At 39.2% G+C, this 22,434-nt stretch overlaps 3 protein-coding genes across 3 annotated transcripts in view; 1 reads left to right on the forward strand and 2 right to left on the reverse strand.

Moving 5' to 3' along the window:
• Nucleotides 1-15,808, reverse strand: part of LOC131314145 (uncharacterized) — a 30,643-nt gene extending 14,835 nt beyond the window's left edge. The window contains exons 1-8 of the mRNA XM_058342635.1: nucleotides 15,610-15,808; nucleotides 14,361-14,480; nucleotides 13,521-13,562; nucleotides 13,353-13,420; nucleotides 12,408-12,441; nucleotides 12,021-12,094; nucleotides 11,532-11,623; nucleotides 11,359-11,453 (exon numbers count right to left, since the gene is read on the reverse strand). Of these exons, the coding sequence (XP_058198618.1) occupies nucleotides 11,359-11,453; nucleotides 11,532-11,623; nucleotides 12,021-12,094; nucleotides 12,408-12,441; nucleotides 13,353-13,420; nucleotides 13,521-13,562; nucleotides 14,361-14,480; nucleotides 15,610-15,808 (724 nt within the window). The remainder of the gene's footprint in view (nucleotides 1-11,358; nucleotides 11,454-11,531; nucleotides 11,624-12,020; nucleotides 12,095-12,407; nucleotides 12,442-13,352; nucleotides 13,421-13,520; nucleotides 13,563-14,360; nucleotides 14,481-15,609) is intronic.
• The window catches only part of LOC131313195 (subtilisin-like protease SBT5.5), a 37,822-nt gene continuing 15,892 nt past the window's right edge, over nucleotides 505-22,434 (reverse strand). Inside the window, exons 4-12 of the mRNA XM_058341362.1 lie at nucleotides 8,056-8,247; nucleotides 7,661-7,929; nucleotides 6,129-6,282; nucleotides 5,805-5,841; nucleotides 5,389-5,591; nucleotides 4,944-5,167; nucleotides 4,301-4,849; nucleotides 1,862-1,931; nucleotides 505-684 (exon numbers count right to left, since the gene is read on the reverse strand). Coding sequence (XP_058197345.1) covers nucleotides 4,480-4,849; nucleotides 4,944-5,167; nucleotides 5,389-5,591; nucleotides 5,805-5,841; nucleotides 6,129-6,282; nucleotides 7,661-7,749 — 1,077 coding nt within the window. The 5' untranslated portion in view covers nucleotides 7,750-7,929; nucleotides 8,056-8,247 and the 3' untranslated portion in view covers nucleotides 505-684; nucleotides 1,862-1,931; nucleotides 4,301-4,479. The remainder of the gene's footprint in view (nucleotides 685-1,861; nucleotides 1,932-4,300; nucleotides 4,850-4,943; nucleotides 5,168-5,388; nucleotides 5,592-5,804; nucleotides 5,842-6,128; nucleotides 6,283-7,660; nucleotides 7,930-8,055; nucleotides 8,248-22,434) is intronic.
• LOC131314146 (uncharacterized) lies at nucleotides 16,057-17,495 on the forward strand. Its single transcript, XM_058342636.1, has 5 exons — nucleotides 16,057-16,066; nucleotides 16,157-16,213; nucleotides 16,368-16,482; nucleotides 16,551-16,629; nucleotides 16,797-17,495. Exons 1-5 carry the CDS (start codon nucleotides 16,057-16,059, stop codon nucleotides 17,493-17,495), a joined length of 960 nt encoding a protein of 319 aa, XP_058198619.1.

Raw genomic sequence — 22,434 nt, forward strand, 5'->3', positions numbered from 1 at the left:
CAAGCATCCTTGGCCCCGTAAAAGTCTTACATAATCCAATCCATCAATGTCGTACACAAGTCCGAGATCTACAGCCTTCTTAATACATATTAATCCTGACCCACAAAGTTTGATGTCACTCTTCTTCCTCGTTTTCATAACAGTCGCAGTAATATGTATTAAGAAGATTGTTGATAGTGGATATGCGCTCTTGATCAACATTTCCAATGCAAAAATCCACGGGTAATAAATTCCTTCAAATGTGCAAAATGGATCTACGAGCATGAAATATTGAAATAATGCATGTTTGTTTGCATGATTCAAATTTAGGTCCAAGAATAAATTGGATTCTGCTAAAGTGAGGGGCAAAATTCTTGTGTGCAAACGTAGTGAGATGGTACCATTCCGTTTGACCGAAGAAAAAGAATTTAGTGAGATGGGCCGATTGTGCCTTGGATGCCGGAGCGCTTGGGATGATAGTTATAATAGATGGAGATGATAGTTATAATAGAATGTAGTAAGGTGCTAGATTTAATTTGATCTCCATCTATTATAACTATCATCCCAAGCGCTCCGGCATCCAAGGCACAATCGGCCATCTCACTAAATTCTTTTTCTTCAGTCAAACGGAATGGTACCATCTCACTACTTTTGCACACAAGAATTTTGCCCCTCACTTTAGCAGAATCCAATTTATTCCTGGACCTAAATTTGAATCATGCAAACAAACATGCATTAGTTCAATATTTCATGCTCCTAGATCCATTTTGCACATTTGAAGAAATTTATTATCCGTGGATTTTTGAATTGGAAATGTTGATCAAGAGCGCATATCCACTATCAACAACCTTCTTAATACATATTACTGCGACTGTTATGAAAACGAGGAAGAAGAGTGACATCAAACTTTGGGGGTCAGGGTTAATATGTATTAAGAAGGCTGTAGATCCCGGACTTGTGTACGACATTGATGGATTGGATTATGTAAGACTTTTACGGGGCCAAGGATGCTTGGATAGCGACTTGTACGACTACATCGAGGATGAATTGGAGAAAATTGGCACGGATTCATTACAACATTCGGACTTAAATTATCCGTTCTTCAAAGCTCATCTCTCTGACCGAAAAACCTCACAGGTTTTCAGGAAGAGGTTGAAAGACATGGGTCTCGAAGAGAAAATGCGAGATAAAGTATATAAAGCCTATGTGATGAAATGTCCAAAGGGTGTTGAGATCATAGTCAAACCCAGGAAATTGAAGTTCGTTAAAGGCCAAGAAAGTAATTTTGAGATGCACGTGGCCGTAGTTGATTGGAGCAGGGCGGAGGATAATCTTTTTTCGACAGTGCTTGAATGGAAAAGCAAACAATATACTGTGAGAAGCCCCATTATAATAGAACGAAGGGTATGCCTCAAAGTTAAGAAGGGAGAATCCAGTGGAAGACGCAAAGGCAAAGAGAAGGTTATTGAAGAGAATGAGGTTGACACTAGTGAAAGAAGAAGTGATCCGTTACACTTGCTATGTTGTTTGACTAGTCTGACATGGTCATGAAGTTCATATTAGTTGGTGCTTGGCGATTGTGATATTAAAGCATGTCCTGGGATTCAAGTTGATAGCCTTTGTTTTTGCACAAATACAACTCCTAGACTTGCTAGAATCTTGTCATGGGTTTCTAAATTGATACTCTACTTGCAAACAAGTGGACAGAATCAAAATTTAGCACGATATACACTTGTTCTATCCAAAACATGCCCACAAAGTCCAAGTGGATTCTCCTGTCCCTTTTTTTTTCGTCATTTCCAAAAAATAGCCCTTCTTGGTTTGCTGTGTTTTTGAATTAGAAAGATGTATCCCTCACCGATTGTTTTTTTTTTTATCATACCCGTGGATTTTTGCATTGGAAATGTTGATCAAGGCGCATATCCACTATCAACTGGGTTAATCGAATATCCCTGCATGAATAGAAACAAATATGTCAATAGAAAACACAAGAAATTGGGAATTCACATCCATTTTGATGAGAAAACTTTCAGTTCATGTTATAACTGTAAATTCTACCAAAGGGGCTTAGAGCAAAAAAATCCTCCTTTTATTAAGGCCACGCTAACCCAAGAAGAAAGGGGTTCAAAAGGGGATGGCAGAGGTCTAGCCCAACTGGTGGTGGGGTCAGGTTTGTCTGAGCCTAATACCTTCTCAGTCAGAAATAAGGCCTTGAACCAGACTAAACAGATAGTAACACAAAGGGGAGGAGTTAATACAAGAGTTGAAATGAACCCATGAGCATGCAGGAGGAAAGGAGGAAAAGAATGATGACAGAACTGCTACAAATACAGGAGGAATGTAGTCAAGGGATTGCTCTGGAAGGAAACAAAAAATCAGTGAATGTCATGTATGAAGATTTAGTCCAAAGCTTGAATGATTCCATTACTTCTGGGCCTCTGGCAATATTGCGCAAAGGAACACAGTCATTTTGGGAGAAATTAAGAAAACAACGAAGGCCGGGAAAAATACGGGAGTGAAATTGGTGGAAGATGATGAATATGTTCTTCACAGAATGATTGGGAAGTAGTTTGAAAAGGTGATTCCTAACCAGATGTGTTATTCTAGGTGGATAAATTGGAGTTGACAGAGAGACTTTGGGGAGGTTCTGATAAGGAGTATGCAATCTTAGAATCAGATGGAGCTTCTGGAGAACTAAAAACCAAGTCAAGCAAGGATTCCTTCAAGCTCAAGATATGCAGAGTCACAAACACTATATCATTATCAGAGGTACTTGGTAATTTTGATTGCTTATGTTTACTATACTCTAAATGAGGTGGGGAAATGTAGAGAAGTATGGGAAGAGATCTCACAACTAAAAGGTTCAATCCAAATACCTTGGTGTATTGGAGGGGATTTTAGTAAGAGAAAAACAATTGGAGTGAGAGTGGGTTGTGTCAAATTTGACAGAGGGATGAGGGAATTTATTGCACTCCTAAATTGTCAAACTTTACAAAAGTTAAAATCTCCCTATGATTGGAAAAAGGTAAACATGGTCCAACTTTCAGGACTCGGAAGTCCCGAGTAGGTTGGACAGGTTTCTCATTTCACAAGAATGAATTGACAAATTCAAACTGGTCAGAGGGGTTCACCAAGACCAACATCAGACCATTGCCCTATCAGGTTTGTGGATGCCTGGCTCTCCAATCCCCAACGTATGAAGATAATTTGAAGGTAGACAGTTGGGCTAGGTATAGAATGGTGATCCAGTGAAGAATTCTTCGAAGGCATGGAACAAGACTGACATAGGGGATATCAATCTAAACCAATTTGGAACAGCAGCTGCATCAGTATGACATATTAAGGGAGGAAAGACAATCAAATTCAGCCAGTAGAAGAAGAACAGAATATTTGAAATGCTCCAAATTAGCTGAAAGTCTAGGGAAACAAAACTGCAGAATTCAGTGGATCAACCTTGGGGATATAAACACAAGATACTTTCAGGTTATGGCAGCAGGTGCAGGAGGAATTTATTGGTGCAGTCAATGTCGATGTCAAGTACGTCAGGGGTATTTTTACAGAATCAGAAGCATGCAGACCAACTTTTGGGGGCAATTTTCAGAGAGTTCTAACACCTGAATTCTCTGCTCTTTTGGAAAGACTTTTTTGTTGAGGAGGAAATCATTGCTGCTATGATTGTGGTAAAGGTGGATGTCCTAGTGATTTAAGTTTTGTCAGAACTTAAAGCATGGTTTCTTTGATGCTGATGCTTAATTACTGATTCTTGTTTTCCGAGGGTGATGCTAATTGGTATAGGTTGTGCTGTCTATGGTGTTCCAATATGAGGCTCTCTTTTGCTTTGTTTGTGGTTGGTCTCTTATGCAGCTCTGCATGCTGTAAGAATGGAGGAGATGCTGTTTCTAATGCTATGAAGTTCTGTTTCAATGCTGCAACTACAGTCGAGTTTCTTTCAGAGCAGTGGCTGTCTTCGCTGTAATACTACAGGGGAGTTTCTTTAGTTGATGTTGATTATGGGGCAGTTGTACAGAATGGGAGGCAGGAGATGGTTATGTTTCTTTGCATCTTTGTACGTGTTTTCCCTTGGTTGGCTCCTTGGCTTCTTGCCAATGTTGTATTTCTTTCCCTCGGGTGTAGGGTGGCATATGATTGTAGGGTGCAGGTGCCAACATAGTTGGGATACCCGTTTTTTCCATTGTGATGCCTTCAAACCCTAAGTCCTTTAAATTGTTGTACTCTTCATGATTAATAAAGTCCTTTCGCCAAGCCAAAGAAACTATGTATTGTACAACAGAAAATTAGAAAGTTAAAAAAAAGAGATTACCTGGTGATCGCCATAGCCATGCCCCAATAATACTTTGGTCTGGAAAACCCACGGCGAAACACAGGAACCGACATTCAGTTGCCATGTTGCAAAATTTCTGACTCCTTCGTTTCCACCAGCAACACAAGCTAGCACATTTTGGAGCACCGCTAATAATGTTGACTGAGCTATATTGCTACTCATGAACGAAGGACCCATTCTCTCGCTATGTGCTGCACTTGATGAACCACTCTCTTACCAAGAACTTTCTTCTTTTCTGGTTCGGAGATGGACATTGACAAGATGTGGGCTCCATGGGTTACAGCTTCAGCTACTGCCACCTTTATAAGGATTGGTTGACAGAGTTTGTAAATAGAGAGTCTCGCTCCTGGTACACCACCTTTAAACTCACCCTTCTTTATCAACCCGTAACTGACATTGTCCACAAATCTACCCGATATCACGGAGGCACAACCAGTGCCGTGCCCGGAATAGTCTGTTATAGTTTTATCCATGTCAATGTTAATCGTTTTGTCATCCAAGTAATAGCAATTAGCTGCAACCACCTTACTGCAACACAGACCGAGAATAGGTCATTGAATTAAACTCAAGTCTGGTATTTAAAAAAATAAAACACAAAAGGGCATCAAGGATAGAATCTTACTTGTTACGCCTAAAAGTTATATCATTGCTCGGACGGAATTCAGCCTCTTCTAGAGGTGTAATTCCCTCATCGGAAAAGCTCTCTGATTGCATGCATATGCCAGAATCTATAACAGCAACAACAATGTTGCTTTGCATTAGAGCATTCTTTTTTTGGTCCTGTAAAGTCAATCCCATTTCATCCCATGACTTTGTTGTTTCTGCAATAAGCATCCCAGGCACAACCTGACGAGAAACCAGAAATGGTTTAGGCAACAAATTGCTAACGATACTCAAGTGAAGCTATTTTATTTTCAGATTCCCAAGGAAAAGAATTTTTAATACTACATCCCTTGTTGGGAAAGAATTCTGAAAACTGCTTGCCTTACTCTAATACCATAAAGAGTAAATGAAGTATGCAAAGAAGAAAAAGGAAATCTTTGAATAGAAGTTAAATTTCAGCATACCTGTTGCTTGTACTTGAAAAGCTCCAAGATGTCCATCCGTTTCCGAGCAGGTCCATGCTCAATACCTCGGACACGGTTAGCAAACTTAAGACAGCTAAGGGTTTCTCTAAGAATAGTAGCACTTGTGTTGATCTGAACAATCATTAGAGTTTTGCAATCTCCCCCTGAAAAGTTGCAGTAAGTTTCACTGGATGAGAGATTAGCTGCAATATAAATAAAACAAGTGAGTTTCCATTACAATATTTATGTTTTAGATTTGAGATCCTGTGCAATTTATTCCTTGGAGTGATTGTCTGCAGTTATACCAACAAATAGCTATCTTCGTCCCGATGAGTTGTATACTCTCTGAATCAGCATTGCATTTCACAGACTTTTCACTTCAACTAAAAAGTAGCAGAAACACACAAGAAACTCACCTAGAGAGCTCTGCAACATCTGAGTCATCCTCGAATTCTTGTTTAACTGTTTTAGATAGAATGAAATAGTGTCAAGGACATGAATTTGTATTCTAATGTGTGTAGGCGTGTGTGTGTTTTTGAGAGAGAGAGAGAGAGAGAGAGAGATTTCACTCTGACAAAGGAAAATTGAGGGAACATAGTTCGTTTTATGAACAATGGATTGGATCAAGTATTCATGGTTAGGAATGCTTAAATCTGTTCGTATTGTTACTCTACAATTAGCTCGGTACAGATAAGGAATTAGAACTAGAGCATGAAAATATTAAACGGAATTCAGAACTACCAATGAGAGGGACTGCTAAGCTGATTAGCATTAGTAGATCTGACTCTGCTCCCATGCTTGAGCAACTTCCATACTGCATCAGTATCACAAACACGAACTTCAACAAGTTCCAGGACTTCCTTGGTGCCCTCCTTTGCTTGCTTTATCTCCAACCTTCATTCCGATTAAAACATATTACTCAACCTCCTAATGATTCAATTTAAGTCTGATTAACAACTAGGACAAATGATAACTAAAGATTCAGGACAGCCTTTTCTTTGCAAAATCAAAGTTATTAAGAAGCAATGCAAGTCAGTTTAGGTTGAAATAAAAACCCCTGTTACGTTGCTTGAAAGGGGAAGTGAGAGGGAAAGAAAAGACGGATAGAAAGATTAACAGTCTACAAAAAGATGGATGGTTTGTCACTTTGTCCTCGATTTGCCGTTGTATAGCATGATGACATGACGAGGCCAATGCAGCTGGTTTAAGCATATTTTTTAAACATCACAGTAAACAGCATTCGGCAACGATCAGTGTGTCTGGCCATAAGAGTTGGCATCAGAGAATTTATTCTTCAAACATGCAGCTCCTTTCTCATTTTCTCAATTGACCATGGTGGTTTCATAGGATAAGGGGCGGGGGACTCCGGGAGGAAAAAGCATATTCCCCACTTCCCCCACACCCATGTAGGGGTTGGATAATCAAACAAGGCCAGAGCGCTTACAAAACACCACAAGGAACGGGATTTAAGGATTGTATTATCGATTGGAAGCGGAGCTACAAAATCACCCTGTCCTGGATTCATTACCATCCTTATCCTGTACCAGGAACAGACACAGCCAGAATTGAGCCCATAGGGCAAGCATTCAGCCCACCAAAAATGTTGTAAAGTTTGATCATCATCATAATGGTCAATCTCAAAGTTATCTTAGCATGCACCAGAGCTAAAAGCCAATCCCTGTGGCCAAGTTAAAGGAGAAATCGCTTTCAAATCCAACATGGGGAACGTAGAAAGTTTTGCTCTTTTCTGATGAATGTTGGCTATCTGTGACAAAACATGCTGGGAAGCAGTATTTCAAGAAAGTCACAAGGTTTCAAATAAAGCTTGGTAGCATAGACAGTTTCAAAACATGCCGAGTAATGTTAGTAATCAAATAATTTTATACGCACAGCCAAATGAGAATTAAAGACATTACTCTTCCCATAAAGCTGGTTTTGAGCTTGAGGTCAAATGCAATTGAATTCAGGACTACTGAGACTCTGTCTTGTACAGTTGGTTTCTGAGAATCAATCAACTCGTAAACATCGTAAACCCACTGTTTAACTTTTCCCGAGCCAATAGTTGATTTCGTTGTTATATTTTCTTAGAAATACACAGAAAACATATGCTATAATAGAAGATCCTTTTTCTTCTTTTCCAGTTGTTGCTTCTACTGAAAATGAAGTACTCAATAGGCAGGATATGGCAGAAGAAAAGCAACACAAGACTGCTTGTTGAACAACAACAACAACAACAAAAAGAACGAAAATTTCGGAGGCAGAGAAAATATACTTTTTCGTGGGATTGTTGTTCTGCACTAGGAGATCTCTTGTTTTCTCATTGTAAACCTCCAAAATGCTGACAAATAGCTCATATCTCATGTTATTGCTCCTTTCATTTGCAATCCTAAACAACTCCTGAAATGTTCGCTAGATCACACCCCTATTCTCTAGGGTTCCTTCCAGTGTAAACCGTTCCCGCTTGTCCATAAGACAAAATACAGACATCGTGACCATCAAATACTGAGGTCAATATAGGGTAAGTTTGCACAAAAACAGCATCTGCATTTCAAACAGAGGGTTAAAAACTTCTCTTTTAAAGAAAAAGTGCAGAATTCATTATAGAGGCACAAAACAAGAAGGTCGGAGACCAAAGCAGACCAAAATTTTGCGAATATTGAAGGCTACCTTGGTCGTCCTCGGGCCTAAACACGTGATCAAACTTGAATTTCTTTATGGAAGAATCAGAGCAAATGATTTGTAGCTCGTTTCCCTGTGATGCACCACCAAAATCTACTATAGACGAAGATCCCCTTGCAATATTTCCTTGCTCCATCTCTCCGTTAGATTTTGATTCTCCCAAATCTTCTAGTGCAGAACCTAATTTATATCAAAAGCAAACAATATTAAACCATTTACAGATCCAGCAAAAGAGAAGGGGCAGAACAAGAAATGAAATGCAGTGTTTGGTTGCCAAAAAGACAAAAAGAAAAAAAAGGAGCATACCCGAAGAGCAGAAAAACATGTGATAAAAGTTGCAATTTTTTAGGTTTGATCTGATAAAGAAAATGGGAATAGAGAAACACACGTTACCATAGGTGTTAAAAACTTATCGCATACCATGCGTTTCGGAGAATTCCACCCTATATCTGTCTTTTATAGAAATTCGATATGACCACGTATTTTACGATTTATATGCGTATTTTAATTCGGTAATTATCTTACGATTATTTATTGGGAAAAAATCGAACTTTATTTCTAGAAGCAAAATTTCAAATGCATTAATCTAAACCATTTGATTTAATTATGGAATCTTTCAAATCATTCGATAAAATTCAACCTCAATGTAAGGCTTGTACAGAAGAAAGAATCGTACTTCAATTGTGTTTTGTTGCCTAACTTTTCTTTCCCTAGCAAAGGGAACATGAAATCTTAATGTCTCCAGTTGAGAGATTTGAAATTTTGATTCTTAAAAATAATTTGTTTTAAAAGTAAACATAGTTTGTTGGTGTTATTAGGTGTATCAATTTTTTAATTATATTTTCATATTAATTATGATTAACGTTGTTGAAGCATAAACTAAATTTAGTATTTTGGCAGGAAAATTAAGTCCAAACAAATCCAATTGAGAAAATCCAAAGATGGAAGATATTATTGAAGAATATATAAATATCTAGTCTTTAGGAAAACTAAAATATCTATCTCTATAAGCTCTAGAGAGAATTAGTCACACGTATAATTCTAGAATTATCTCAAAGTTTATCTTGTATAAAAATATCTTTGTACAAGAGCCTTCTAAGTTTATCTTGTATAAAAATATCTTTGTACAAGAGCCTTCTATGGAGTAGTATAAATAGGAATGGGTCTAGCTATTTTCTACCAAGCCAAAAAAAAGTTTGAGTGCCAATGTAATTCAAATAGTCTCATTCTCCACTCTTATCTTTAGTGTTCTGCTTTTTCAAAAATCTTGTCAAACTAAACAATAGAAACTTATGTATCTTAAGATACACGATACGTATCCCGATACGATGTATACAATTGAAAAAATGATACAAGATACATATTCTAATTTGAAAACATCAAGATACATATTCTGATTTGAAAACATTGCATGTTAGAGTTTCATGTCATTATTTGAAGGCAATAATCAAATATTCATCATTTATCAGGGAGAGGGAAAGAAAGAAACAGTAGAGCAAACACACGCCTGTGTTTTTCGGGGCTCTGTCCTTGTTAATATATTTATTTCCATAAGCGTAAGGTGGCTAAAGTATAGCATAAATCTTCAATCCCAAGCAGAAAATCGACGATGTTGAAGCTCATTTCTAAGTATTTGGGATGATTTTCAGCAATTTTTTCCCTCTTCTTGCAGCCAAGTCAAGAAAATGAGGAAGCTCACAAGTTTTTTTTGGACCTAGCCGTACGCTTCATGTGGAGCTCCTTCTTCTTGAGAGATGATTCAGTGTGCCCAAGGCTTCTCCAACAGACTGGTAAGGCTGTCCATTTTCCCCAACAACCCAACGGACGCTTCTGATCAGGTAAATCAGACAGTTTCGGGCCCAGAAATTGAGAATTTCGTTTTTGTCGGTCAGGTGCAACAAATAATTTCTCCACCAACCCGACCAAATATATATAAGAGAAAAAAACCCTAATTCCATTCGGTCTAAAACCCTCCTACCTTATTCTCTTAGACGCCTCCTTTCTCTCTCACCAGTCGATATCGCACCTCCTCTCTCTCTCTCTCTCTCTCTCTCTCTCTCTCTCTCTCTGACTCAAAACGGTACGACCTCGATTCAACGACTCCGGCGAATAGGCGATCTTTCTCACCAAGTCTCCGTCGATCGTCGCCATTCTGGTCTTCTTCTTCCTTCATAGACAATGAAAGTAATCTGTCGACGACGACACCATTCTCGAACTCGAAGCACTTGAACCAACAATTTTTGAAGGACTTCTTCCTTCATCTATGTAATCCGTATGTGTATGTATTTTTATGTTGGAATGGAAAGTGAAGTTCTTGGATATGGAATTCGATCTCTCACTACATTTCTGTATGTACTTCTTCTTCTTTTTTAATCCGACGGCCCGACCGAACCCTTCAATTCCAACCCGACAACATTTCTGTTGGATCCCAACCAATGGTTTGGTCGATCTCGAGTGCACATTCCAGTAATCCGACTAAAGTCGGGTCGGGCCCAACCCGACCCGAATCCGACCAAATCTGACCGTTGGACAGCCCTAAGCACTAGGGTCCATACACTTTACATTGAAATAAAATTTTCAATGTCAATTTTTCACCTCACGTTTGTGTGGGACCCAAGACAAAGTGTGTTGTATGTCTCACATGAATGTGTTGTGAAAAAGGGGCTTCAAGCACCACCACAATTTATAATCTTTTTTTTTTTTTTGTCAATAATTTCATTTCACCAAAAACACAGCAACTATAAAAACAACGGGGCATTCCCCCGAACAACAATACAATGAACAAGGCTATACAAGTTGGCCATTATTTATCCTAAAAACTCTAGAGCTAAGTAACCAATCATCACAAATTTGCCTATTAAGGCAAGAAAACTTTACAGAATTGAAAAAACAAAGTTTGGCTCTAATCGCATCAAGAATCGTTGCAGCAAGGCCATCTACATCCCAGCTCTTGTTATAATATCCGCATGTTACGCTCCCCCCACAAGAAGTAAGAAGTTGCTACCAAAGATAACTTGTATACAGTACTACAAAAACTTTTACGTTTCCTTTGAGCACTAGTCCAAATAAGCTCCAAATGAAAGGGGCCCTCTAGAAATGTTATTTTTACGCAAAACACGTCTCCAGATCATTGCAGAAAATTGGCATTCAAAAACAAATGGGCATGAGACTCTTCACAAGCCATACCTGCAAGCAAATAAAGCAACTTGATCAACACACATACATACAACCTCCGACACACACGCGAGCGCGCGCGCGCGCACAGAGAGAGAGAGAGAGAGAGAGAGAGACCAGCCAGTACGTCCACCTCCTCGTCTGTAAGCCAGACACCAAATGATTTTTCAATCCTGGAGTAGCTATAAACGATGATTATTTTAGCAGCATGCCTGAAAACATCCAATTAAAGAGGTAAGTTTAGTAAACTTAATAGAGGACATCCTCATACAAGGCAAAGCATTTCACACCTGCCAAAAACTTTTTCCAGGAACTTCTCGTGATAAGCTAAGGAAGCTCCATTGCCCTCTATTGGTTTACCGGTCAAGTAAACCATGTGCAGCTGCATTAAGGAACAGTGATACGTGTGATTCAAATCTCAACTCATATCCAATTGTTCTAACGTAGGAAACTTAATTAGGATCAGTTAGGAGGTTGGAATCGGTGCATTGGAAATTTCAGGCCAATTAAGTGGGCCAAACAACAGTTTCACAATCCATATTTATTACCTGCAAATACTACAACGAAATGTGAACAGATCAAGTATCTTAGAGATGCAACCTACAAAAGCGAATGAGGCAAATTGACTTGCAAATCTTAGAGTGTTTTTTTTTTAACAGAAAATCTAAGAGTTTGTACACATGCAAAATGCCCATACTTCATCAAAATGAATCGACATGAAAAATTAAATAGGAAGCAGTAGGAAGTAAGAACTAGAGAATCTAATTATCTTGCACCACCTCTGCTCCTGGAAGGGGATCTCGTTTGTCATCTCTAGGAGTGTAAATCTCGGTTTTGCCCTGCTTAACATTTCCTGCATAAAAGATGGTTCAAATCAAGAATAGCATTAAACATCTACTCCTAACCCAACCCGCAAACAAAACACTAACGAAGTGTTCCAATCATCACTTGAATAACAAAAGAGAGCAAATTTCTAGTACAGTAACTGACTATTTCTTCTACAAACTACTATTGCTATTAAATCCAAACTTGCAAGGGCATCTCCAAGAAGCATCATAAACAAAAGGTATCAGAGCAAAGAATCAGATACAGTTAGTCTCCCTAGTGCTGGGGATCATAAAATGCAGATATAAACAGGTATTCAATCTCTAAATAGAGAGACATACCTGAGTAACTGTTTTCATCCAAATCCATGTTCTCCTGGGGCAATAGAGAAAAAGGTGACGCAAACATTGCGTCAATAGGCTAAATAGAGAAAAGTTCCAAACTCGCATAAAAATTTCGGGCCGTGGAAGACAAGCCAAGAATCTAAAGAACCATACATTACCCCTAGATGGAAAGATCAATGGGGTATGAGCTGGAAAGGACTAGACAGGCTTAAGCATTGGCAATACATATACAATGTGGTTGCTCTCGAAAAAAATTTAACTACGAGAATAACATACCCCTTACTTTCAAAAAAATCAAGGAACTCAATAGCGTTATGTTATAGAACCATTCCCGAGGGGGGGGGGGGGGGGGGGGGGTGGGAGGGGGGAGCAGGCCTAGTGGCATTTTAGTTTCTATACTCCAAATATAAAAATGTATGACTTAGAACTTTTCTTGAGTTAGGCTAGAAGTGGAAGGAAAAACACATGTGCTTCTACTTTTGTTTCTGTACTTTTCCCCTGTACGTATTCTTAACTAGAGGTCGGGCACCAGCGATGGTTGGGGAGTTCAGGGAGTGCAACCTTCACTAAATCAATTCTTTGACATGTTAGACATTTTTGAAGTTTAGAGTGGTGCATAGGTCCTTTTATTGTTTGGCCTTTTCTTTATGTTCCTCGCTTTCTTATGTAAATGGGTGGCATACCCTTGAGGCCTTTTCAAAATAGTCTGCACATGTATTGAACTCTGGCAATTAGAGGAAGGATTCAAAGGGCTAAGTGCCCACTGTGCTCATTGACAATCATTATCTCATCAGATAGTTTCTAAATATTGGATGATATTGTTGGATTTGTTGTTCAATCCGAATGTCATCGAAATTGTAGTTGATCAACTCAGCCACCTCTGTTTACTCTCGACTTGGACTCAACTTTTTAAAAAGAACTGAAGCAAAATTCGTTGCATACCTTTCCTTCTAATTTAGGTTCAGACTCTTCTTTGATATTCAACTTCGTTTCGAAAAGCCTCCGGAGTCCTGTTCAAAAATGTACAAATTAAATGGGATTTCACCAATTAAAGACCTGATTGAAACTAAAGAGAAAATGGTTGGTTTTTCTCTAAAATATGAAACATACCTCTTTTTCTCTCTACAGGTTTCAGTTGGCGAATTGACCTTGCTGCAAAAAAGGTTTTAAGTATTATGTAACACTGCAAACTAAAACATAAAGGAAATGGAAGGCAATTCCCAACAATTCAAAGAAAAGTAAAGAGTACCCCTTTCAGTCCTATTCAATGCCAACGTTGAATTCAAGTATATTCAACTTGTGGCCCGTAGACAAGCATAAGCAATATTGAGAAGGGAGGTTGTTTGGTAAGTTTCGCTTTTCAAAAAAAAAGGTTGTTTGGTGAGAAACTACACATACAAAAGTGGAGGTCCTATGTTCAACTCATCTCAACCTCCAGGGCCACCTGCACAAGATAACCGTGTTTCTCATGGGTCTTGGCTTTGCCAGGTCTGTGTAGTGGGGTACCATGTTCAACTCCTCCCAATGTCCTTTTTCTTGTCACAAATACATGACAAAAAATACCAAAGTCACTAAGTTTTACAACCTGCTATTCATGACTTCACTCAATATAAGGTTATTCTACCATCTGCATGATTGAATTCGTACAACATTCATAGACTGACACAAGATGATGCAAACCAAATCAACAAATCGATTTCATAAGAGAGAGGTCATCCCAAAATGGGACACAGAGACTAAGCTCTCAAATATTCTTTACCCAATATATCAAAAACCTACCTAATGAGGACTCTAGACACCTATTTATAGACTCAAAACCCTACACACATTGGATGCTAGAATGTCAGAACTAGCCTCAATACTACTGCAATCACAAAACCTAGCTACTCACTCCAGGCTGCCACAAGCCCAATCCTTGGCCCACCTAGGGCTCCTACATCGATCATCTACACATTAGCCCAGCAAATGCACAACCACCATGCATAGTGTAAACCCCACACCTTGACAGTCCCCAAGTCTTGAGATATACAAATACAGATAAGTCTTTCCATAAAACTACCACCATAAGATCTAGAAGTTAAAGAAAGACACGGAAAAAACAACCAAGAAACACTGAGAGAGCAAAACGGACTGCTTCTTGGAAGAACGAGCAGATTGAATGAGAAATATATACAGCGACAATAGGTTTAGCGTATAATTAACCTAATCCTCCCTCCTATTAGGAGACAACTTACACTCTAACCTAAAAGCTTTGAAATGGGAGTGAAAACCTGGTTAAAAGACTCAAAACCATGAATTGAGCTATATCCATAAATCCATAAATACTACTTAAAGAAAATGTAAGAAGCAACATGTAAAGCTCATGTCTTCTATCATACCTGGAGTAGCTGAACCCCAATACATTAACCTCAAGAAGGGGAATGGGCAACAGGAGAAGGTGGGACCACACCTGACATACTATTATTCTTCTAAAATTATAACTAAGACACAAAACTATTGCAAGAGCCGTCTCTCATGCAATCCTTAGAGCCGTAGGCAGCCCCAAAAATGAGTTCTTTCTTAATTGAAAAGGCAAGAAGCCTAATTATATTGCATCACCAATATAATATCAGACAATAAAGTATATCGGTGAACAATTAAACTCTCAAAAGAGAGAAGAAAACCTCCATGCAAGGAGGAGCAGGGGTGGAGGCAATGAGTGGGGGGGAGTGGCACGTGCCCCTCCCAAATCTGACGGAGTTATATTAGAAGAACAAGTGTATTTTTTATTTTTTATATTTATATCTGGGTATTGTCTGTATTTTTGGGTTATTAACCTATAAAAATGTGGACTTTCTGATTTTTTTTTGGTATTAGGGGTGGTTAATCTTAGAACACATATCTTTTCGAATATTAGTCATGCTGATGGATGATTCACCTGTGCAAAATTTATATTTTTTTTGGAATTATGAATAATTAACCTAAGAAGACGTGTACCTTTTTTTTTATACTAGTATATTTCTTTTGGATGCCACCTCCAAATTGAACTCCTAGAAACTACCACAAAGGGTAGAGCACAAACCTCCAAGTGGATGAATTTTTGTATTCTGACAATGTTATAAGCCGAACTATCGCACAGAATGTGTATGGGTGTTCCGAGGGGGGTTCATTGAACATTGTTGGAAATCAGAATGTTCGCATTTAGGGTTTTGCCATGTACTTAGCGCCAGTGAAGCCAGATCCTTCACCAGACTTCCCAAGCATCCAATGACCACCGACACGCCTCCGGTGACTTCTTCCGACCACCAGCGAACCAAGCCGGAACTCTGACGATGAGCACTCTGCAACGACTTGCCTCGATTTGCTCTGTTTTTTTCTTCATAGCACTTCATCAGGCTTCCAAAACCACCACTGATCATTGTCGAGTGCGTTCCTCATTTTGGATGAGGCAGCAAAGGCAGTGTCGGTTAAAGCTTGGATAGTCCAACTATGATGAATTCCAAAGAGGAGCTAGAAGTCAGAAATCTCAAGGGAGCTTTCTTTCTTTTTTCTTTTCAATTGAAATTGGAGGCACGACGAATGTTGGGCAAGCAGGGGTACATCGCTGGAAAATCCCAGTTTCAGGATTGGTGGACGCCAGCTCGATAAATGTTATAGATAAGAAGGGATGTCAGCTTGTGCGTGGTTGGGGTGATGGGTTTACCTTTGCATTTGAGGAGTATATGGGTTTTAAAGCTATAGGGGATGGGTATGATGATTTTTGAAAGTTGACGAGGACGAGGCGAAGAAGGGGCAGTTAGGATGGGTTCACATTAAGGTGAGAGGTAACAGGCGAATGATTCCGGACAAAATAGTTATAGGTTGGGGAGTGGATATATATGTTGCCTATCTGATCAAAGGAGGATTTTAGGGTGGAAATCACTACAAGCTCTTGTTGGAGGGCTAAAAGCACTGGATTTATGGGACGTCTTTTGGTAGGAGAGCACCATTCCCTTACCGGGGGCAGGCCAACCAATGAAGAGCTGGCTTACGGAGCGACGGGGGGTCATGCTAAGATAATATACGAGAGCGTACAACATACGCATGCGTTGCTGTAAGACCGTAACATTTTGGTTTATTCACTGATCTGAAACTTGTATACTGTTTTCTTATTGATTTCAGGGCCGGCACCTTTACACAATTCTTAGACCAGGCTAGGTCGCTACAACTGAGTTGGGCATCGGGCCTAGATGCACTAGCGGTTGGCACAAAGGGGAGTGGTTGAACAGATTTCTCATCTTGATTCACATCACCTCGCGTCCATGACATCTACGCTCAACTATGCCCCAAAGACACGGTGGAATTGGGCAGGAAGTTGTATGCCAAAGTAGCGTCTATAGTTGCCAATCATGATTGGACGTGGCCCAGTCGCCCAGATGTAGAAACTCTGTTACTAGGGAAATTATTCAGCACACCCCTGCTTCTCTCATCCCCCATATAGATCAAGAGGACACTGTACGATGGAATCTCAGTGCCAATGGTCAGTTTTCAATTCAATCTGCGTGGAATGCTATTAGGAGGCAGCGTCCTCATGTTAGTTGGGTGAAGGTGGTGTGGTTTAAACATGCTGTTCCAAGATGGGCTATCATCCAGTGGTTGGCAATTCTGGGCAGGCTCTCCACTTTGGATAGGGTTCAGAAATGGGGAATTGTAGCGAGTGCTCAGTGTGTTCTCTGTTCAACTACATTGGAAACCTGTGAGCATCTCTTCTTCCATTTTTCTTACTCTTCTCAGCTTTGGCAGAATATTCAAAGGAGGAACAGGTCTCTTTATCCTCTTCTTGATATGGCTCACATCATTGATTGGTTGCAAAAACATGCTTCTGGATCCTTGTTTGGTGGTTTACTATCTAAACTCTCTTTTGCTGCCTTACTATACTATGTGTGGGGAGAGACGAACATGAGGATCTTTCAACACCATAGTGGTAGTTTGCTGCAGTTGGAAGCCCAAATTTCTACTGACATTAGAGCTTGTGCTAGTTCATGGAGAGGCATTAAGAAGACTGATGTGAATTTGGCTTTATGTGCTGTTTGGAATATTCCTCACAGGGTCTTTGATAGGGCCTGACTTGTTACTACATCTAGTTTCTTTTCCTTTTTGTCCAAAGGGTGTTTTCTAGGCTAGAGTTGCTTCTGTTCTTTTGTTGTTAGGGTGGGAGCCTATTCCTTACTCTTTTCCCTTTCCTTGTTTGTATGCTTTGTTTCGGGGGTAGCTCCTCTGTTTGGTAATAAAATCTTAACTTACCAAAAAAAAAAAAAAGACACGGTGGAAGAGTGCCCTTTTTCATCCAAAGTGGCCCCCATAAGTCGAGCTCTTTCGGTTGAAAGATATATAATTTCAATCCTGTATGTATTGGGAGGTGACTCTTTTCCAGTAGGCTCTTGACCAGTCCGTACAGGCTTTGCGTCACCGATGTGAATTCCAAACCCAGTCGTTGAGCTTTTTGTTTGCAATTTTGTAAGGATTTAAACCAGGTTCCACTTGGTTTTGGACACTTAAAACTATAGCTCTTGGTTTGTTTATGGTAGCCTAATTTTCTTTGCCCTAGCCCAGCGTCAAGAACATCAACAAGGAAGTGAGTGCTTGGGGACAAAAGCAAGCCTTGGTTTTCTAATACGAATACTGAAGTAGTGCATGTTAAGTATGCTCACGTCACTCAAGTGGGGTGGTTGGGGTGATGGCAACCGGGCGAACTTATTCCTCTGTGAAACACTTGGCGTTACGCCAAGAGAAGACAAATCAATGAATGACACACCAAAAGAAAAAGAGCAAAAAATAGATAAATCATTGCACGGAACGACCAGGCTAAGTGACTATGGGTTCCTTAGAGAACAGTTCTTGATAGGTTTTTTCAAGTTGTAACCGACGTATATGTATTGACATATCTTGCTGAATCTAGTTATTGTAGTACCTTTCTTTCTAATTTATGCATAGCTTTGTCCTTGTTATTCCCGCTTGTTACAAAAGGCCTCCTCATTCCTGCACAACCATACAGACAACAAAATGAAATTCTGCGGATTGAAAGCAAAGAGAGAGAAAAAAGGCAAATGAAAAGGAAACGCCTAAAACAGGGGCATCGAAAAAAGAAGTGCACAAAAAATGTGAAACAAACCAGCTTCTTTTCTTTCTTGAGACTTTAGTTGATGCACTACCTTTGCTGCAAAAGGTTTTGAACTTGTAGATGTTATGCAAAGATAAGAATAGAGTAAAGAACAATTCAAATCAACTCCAAAGATTTCAAAACGTACCACCCCCAGCTGTTCTTTTAGGCCTAGAAATCCCTGCGAAATTAAATTCATGGGTATTCAGTTCATGTGCAAGGAAGTATAACTCCTCAACTCTATTAACCACCTTTAAAAATGGATATCAAAGATGGCCTGAAAACATCCAAGCAGCAGCAGCACAGGTTTTACATTCCTAGGATTTACCAACAGTAACTACAAGCTGCCCACAAGAAGGCTAAAAACACTCTCCTTGGTATCTAGTAGGCTAGGCCTCCGACCTAACAATCTTCCTAGAGATAATAGAAGGTGTCGTACCCGAATTTGCAGCAACTGGTCGGGCAGACCTGGCTGGTGCCTAGCTCACTGCAGCAACTTGGCTTGCCTCAGAATCCATCTAAAAACAAAGATGCACATCAAATGAACATAATATACGTAAAGGTCAAAAAAAAAAAAAACTCCACAGAAGAAATTATGAGGTAAAAGGGGGACTAAAACGCACAATCAAGCCAAACACCAAATTTTGCAGCAAAACAAATGAATTTAATAATAAGATACAAACATGTAATCAATTATAACACCGAGAAGTAGAACAATTCCTTCAGTTTCCTTAAAAAACATTCGTAATTGTATACATAAAGGAGAAACCCTAGTTATTTCATACCTGAACGCTGGAATCCATGTGTAAGAAACTTATTACTGGAACCTGTGAAAGTGAAATACAAGCGAAGAAACGAGCGAGCGAGCGCGCGCGAGAGAGAGAGATTACATGCACGTTCAAACAAACAACGAAGACACTCATCAAATTTATATATATCTATATATACTACTAGTACGAGAAATTTGGGACAAATTGAATTTTGCACCCTTGCACTTTACATTTTATGTTACATTGCTCCTTTTATTTTTAAGTTTTACTTATCAACCCTCATACTTTCAGTCAAGTATCAATTTGGAAGCTAAGAAATAACAAATGACCCGACAATCTCCCTACGGATAGAATGTACCCCTTTGTCCCGAATTGGTCAACCTTGTTCTGGACAGTCGTTCATTTTGTATGTAAAAAATACTAGTAATATATTTATGATTTTTTTCCCGAAATAGTTTTACACCAATTTTTTCTTCCCAATTAGATTTTTAAATTGCTGTAACAAATATTTTTGAAAAAGATTCGTGCTAATATATCACTCTTTGCATTCAAAATGCATGGTTATCCAGAAAGGTCCATCAATTTGATATGGAGGAAGTATCTTACTAATTAATATCCATCTAAAACTATATACAAATCCGTGTTGAAATTTCCACCTCTAATGTAAAACAACATACATCAAGCATCCCTGTAAAATACCAGGTACAGACATGGATGATGGATATTTTAGGGATGAGATGTTTGGTTAAACCTTTCTTCCAAAAAAAAACATTTGTTTTCCTATTTTTTTAGTACTCCTCCAAAACATCAGTAGTCTTTTTTTTTCATAAGTGAACATCTGTAGACTTGGGGCTTGTTTGATAACCTAAATTCAGCACTTAATACTGAATCAATTAAGTAATAAGTGATTCAGTAGGTTTGATAACCACATTTCATATTACTTAACAAATTAAGTACCACTTAAAATATAGGCTAAAAAGTTGAAAAAAATTAAGTAACTTTGAGCTATTTAATTTTGGCTGAATTTTTGTGTACTTACATTCAACCGTCATACCACCATCACAACCACTTCCACCAACACCTCCACCACCACCAACACCTCCACCACCACCACCACTCCACCACCACCACCTCCACTACCACCACTCCTCCTCCACCACATCACCACCACCACCACTCCCTCCACTACCACCACCACCACCACATCACCACCACCAACTCCACCACCACCACTTCCTCCACTACCAGCACCACCACCACCACAACTCCACCACAACCACCACCACTACCATCACTACTACACCACCACCACCACCGCTCCACCACTCCACCACCATCACCACCACCGCCACTCCCCCACTACGACCATCACTACACCACCACCACCCCTCCACCACCACCACCACCACTTCCTCCACTACCACCACCCCCTCCACCACTCCACCACCACATCACCACCACCACCACCACTCCACCACTACCATCATTACACCACCACAAACCACCGCTCCTACCACCACTCCACCACCGCCACTCCACCACCACTACCATCACTACACCACCACCACCACTACCAGCACTCCTACTACCTCCACCACCACTCCACCACCATTACCAAAAGTATATTGTGACCGTTAGTAAATTAAGATAGAATTGGAACAAAATTAATTCATCATTTTTTTAATTCAGTACTTAATATATTTATCAAACAGTTTTTCAGCTTAAAAATTTCAGCATTAAGTTTCTAGTACTTAATTTTTCAGCTTTCAGTTTCAGTTTTATCAAACAGCCCCTTGGAAAAGAACAAAAACCAGATCTGAGTTGCTTCTCATTTCATCAATCAAGCTCAGGTAATTTCATTATTCCCGTATGGGTTTTCATTATATTTTCTTAATTTATCAAAAACCCTCTAAAGTTAGAAGAAAATGAGTTAAACCCATCACATGCAACTTTACCTACAGGAACGACTGTTAAACGCCAAAACCTCATTCAAAAGAAAAAGGCAAAAATATCAATAGTTTGGTGGTGGTTCAACTTGGTGTATTGGGAAATATGTGGTTAAAGGAGTTAGTAAATACATAGTTTTAATGTTATAGTTGTCGCTACAGGAGAGATCAAAGTGAGATTGGGATTGAAATTGAAAATAAGAAAAAAGGCCAATTCTGCCCCAGAAGGTCCTTCTATATTGGACGCTCCGGCAGCGGGAGCTTGAGGCGTTATGGAGGAGGATTTGGGATTGGTTATGGAGGTATGAGTGAGGAGGGGGAAAGGGGTGACGCTTTGGTTTTAACTTTTAACAAGAGCGAAGGGAAATGAAAAATGAAGGGGGTGTTAGGGTTTGGGATTTTTCCATCCAAAAGAAAGAGTGAGTCATCCACATTTCCTCCCTATTTAAGCCATGTCATTGTCTTACCACGTTGGTAACGACTAATGTGTTCAAGTAAGCGATGTGTGTAGGGTTTAGTTTTGGATTTTTCTTGGGCTGTTTTGGTTTCTATTTGTTAGGCCCATTTATGATTGAACTGTAATTATTTTGTATTTGTTTTATCTAGGCAATTTGAGGACCTCGGATGTTTTGGGCTCTAAATGTTACTTGTATCGATAAAAAAAAAAAAAAAAAAAAAAAGTTAGCAATTTGTGTAAGTAATTTGAAGGATTTAGACAAGTTAATTTGAAGGTTAATTGAATAACTACTTCATTACTTAAGGTGTCCAATTGAAGTTCATTAAAGTTTCAATCTAGGAAAATATTTTTAGCCACCAAACCAAATGAAAGAAAATGATAGATCTCGACAATACAAAGTGACACAAGAAATCACAGTATCATAGAAAGCTCCCACAAATCAAAAAGCTAGGCACACAATGTTATATCATCCAGGAAATCATTTTTAGGATTCAAAAGATTGAAATCACAATGCTCTACCGTAACAAAAACTAAACACACGGTGTGTACATAGATATATCACAACTCGTTACGTATCTGAACAATGATTTTGTAAGAATATTACAGCTTCATAAATATCTAATCGAGAATCTCATAGTGGTAGTGGGCGTATTGGATATGATTTGCTTCATCCTGCCCTGCAAGCAAATAAAGCAACTTGATCAACACACATATATACAACCTCCCAACATGC

Source organism: Rhododendron vialii, chromosome 13a (genome assembly GCF_030253575.1).
Source record: "Rhododendron vialii isolate Sample 1 chromosome 13a, ASM3025357v1".
Lineage (NCBI taxonomy): Eukaryota > Viridiplantae > Streptophyta > Magnoliopsida > Ericales > Ericaceae > Rhododendron > Rhododendron vialii.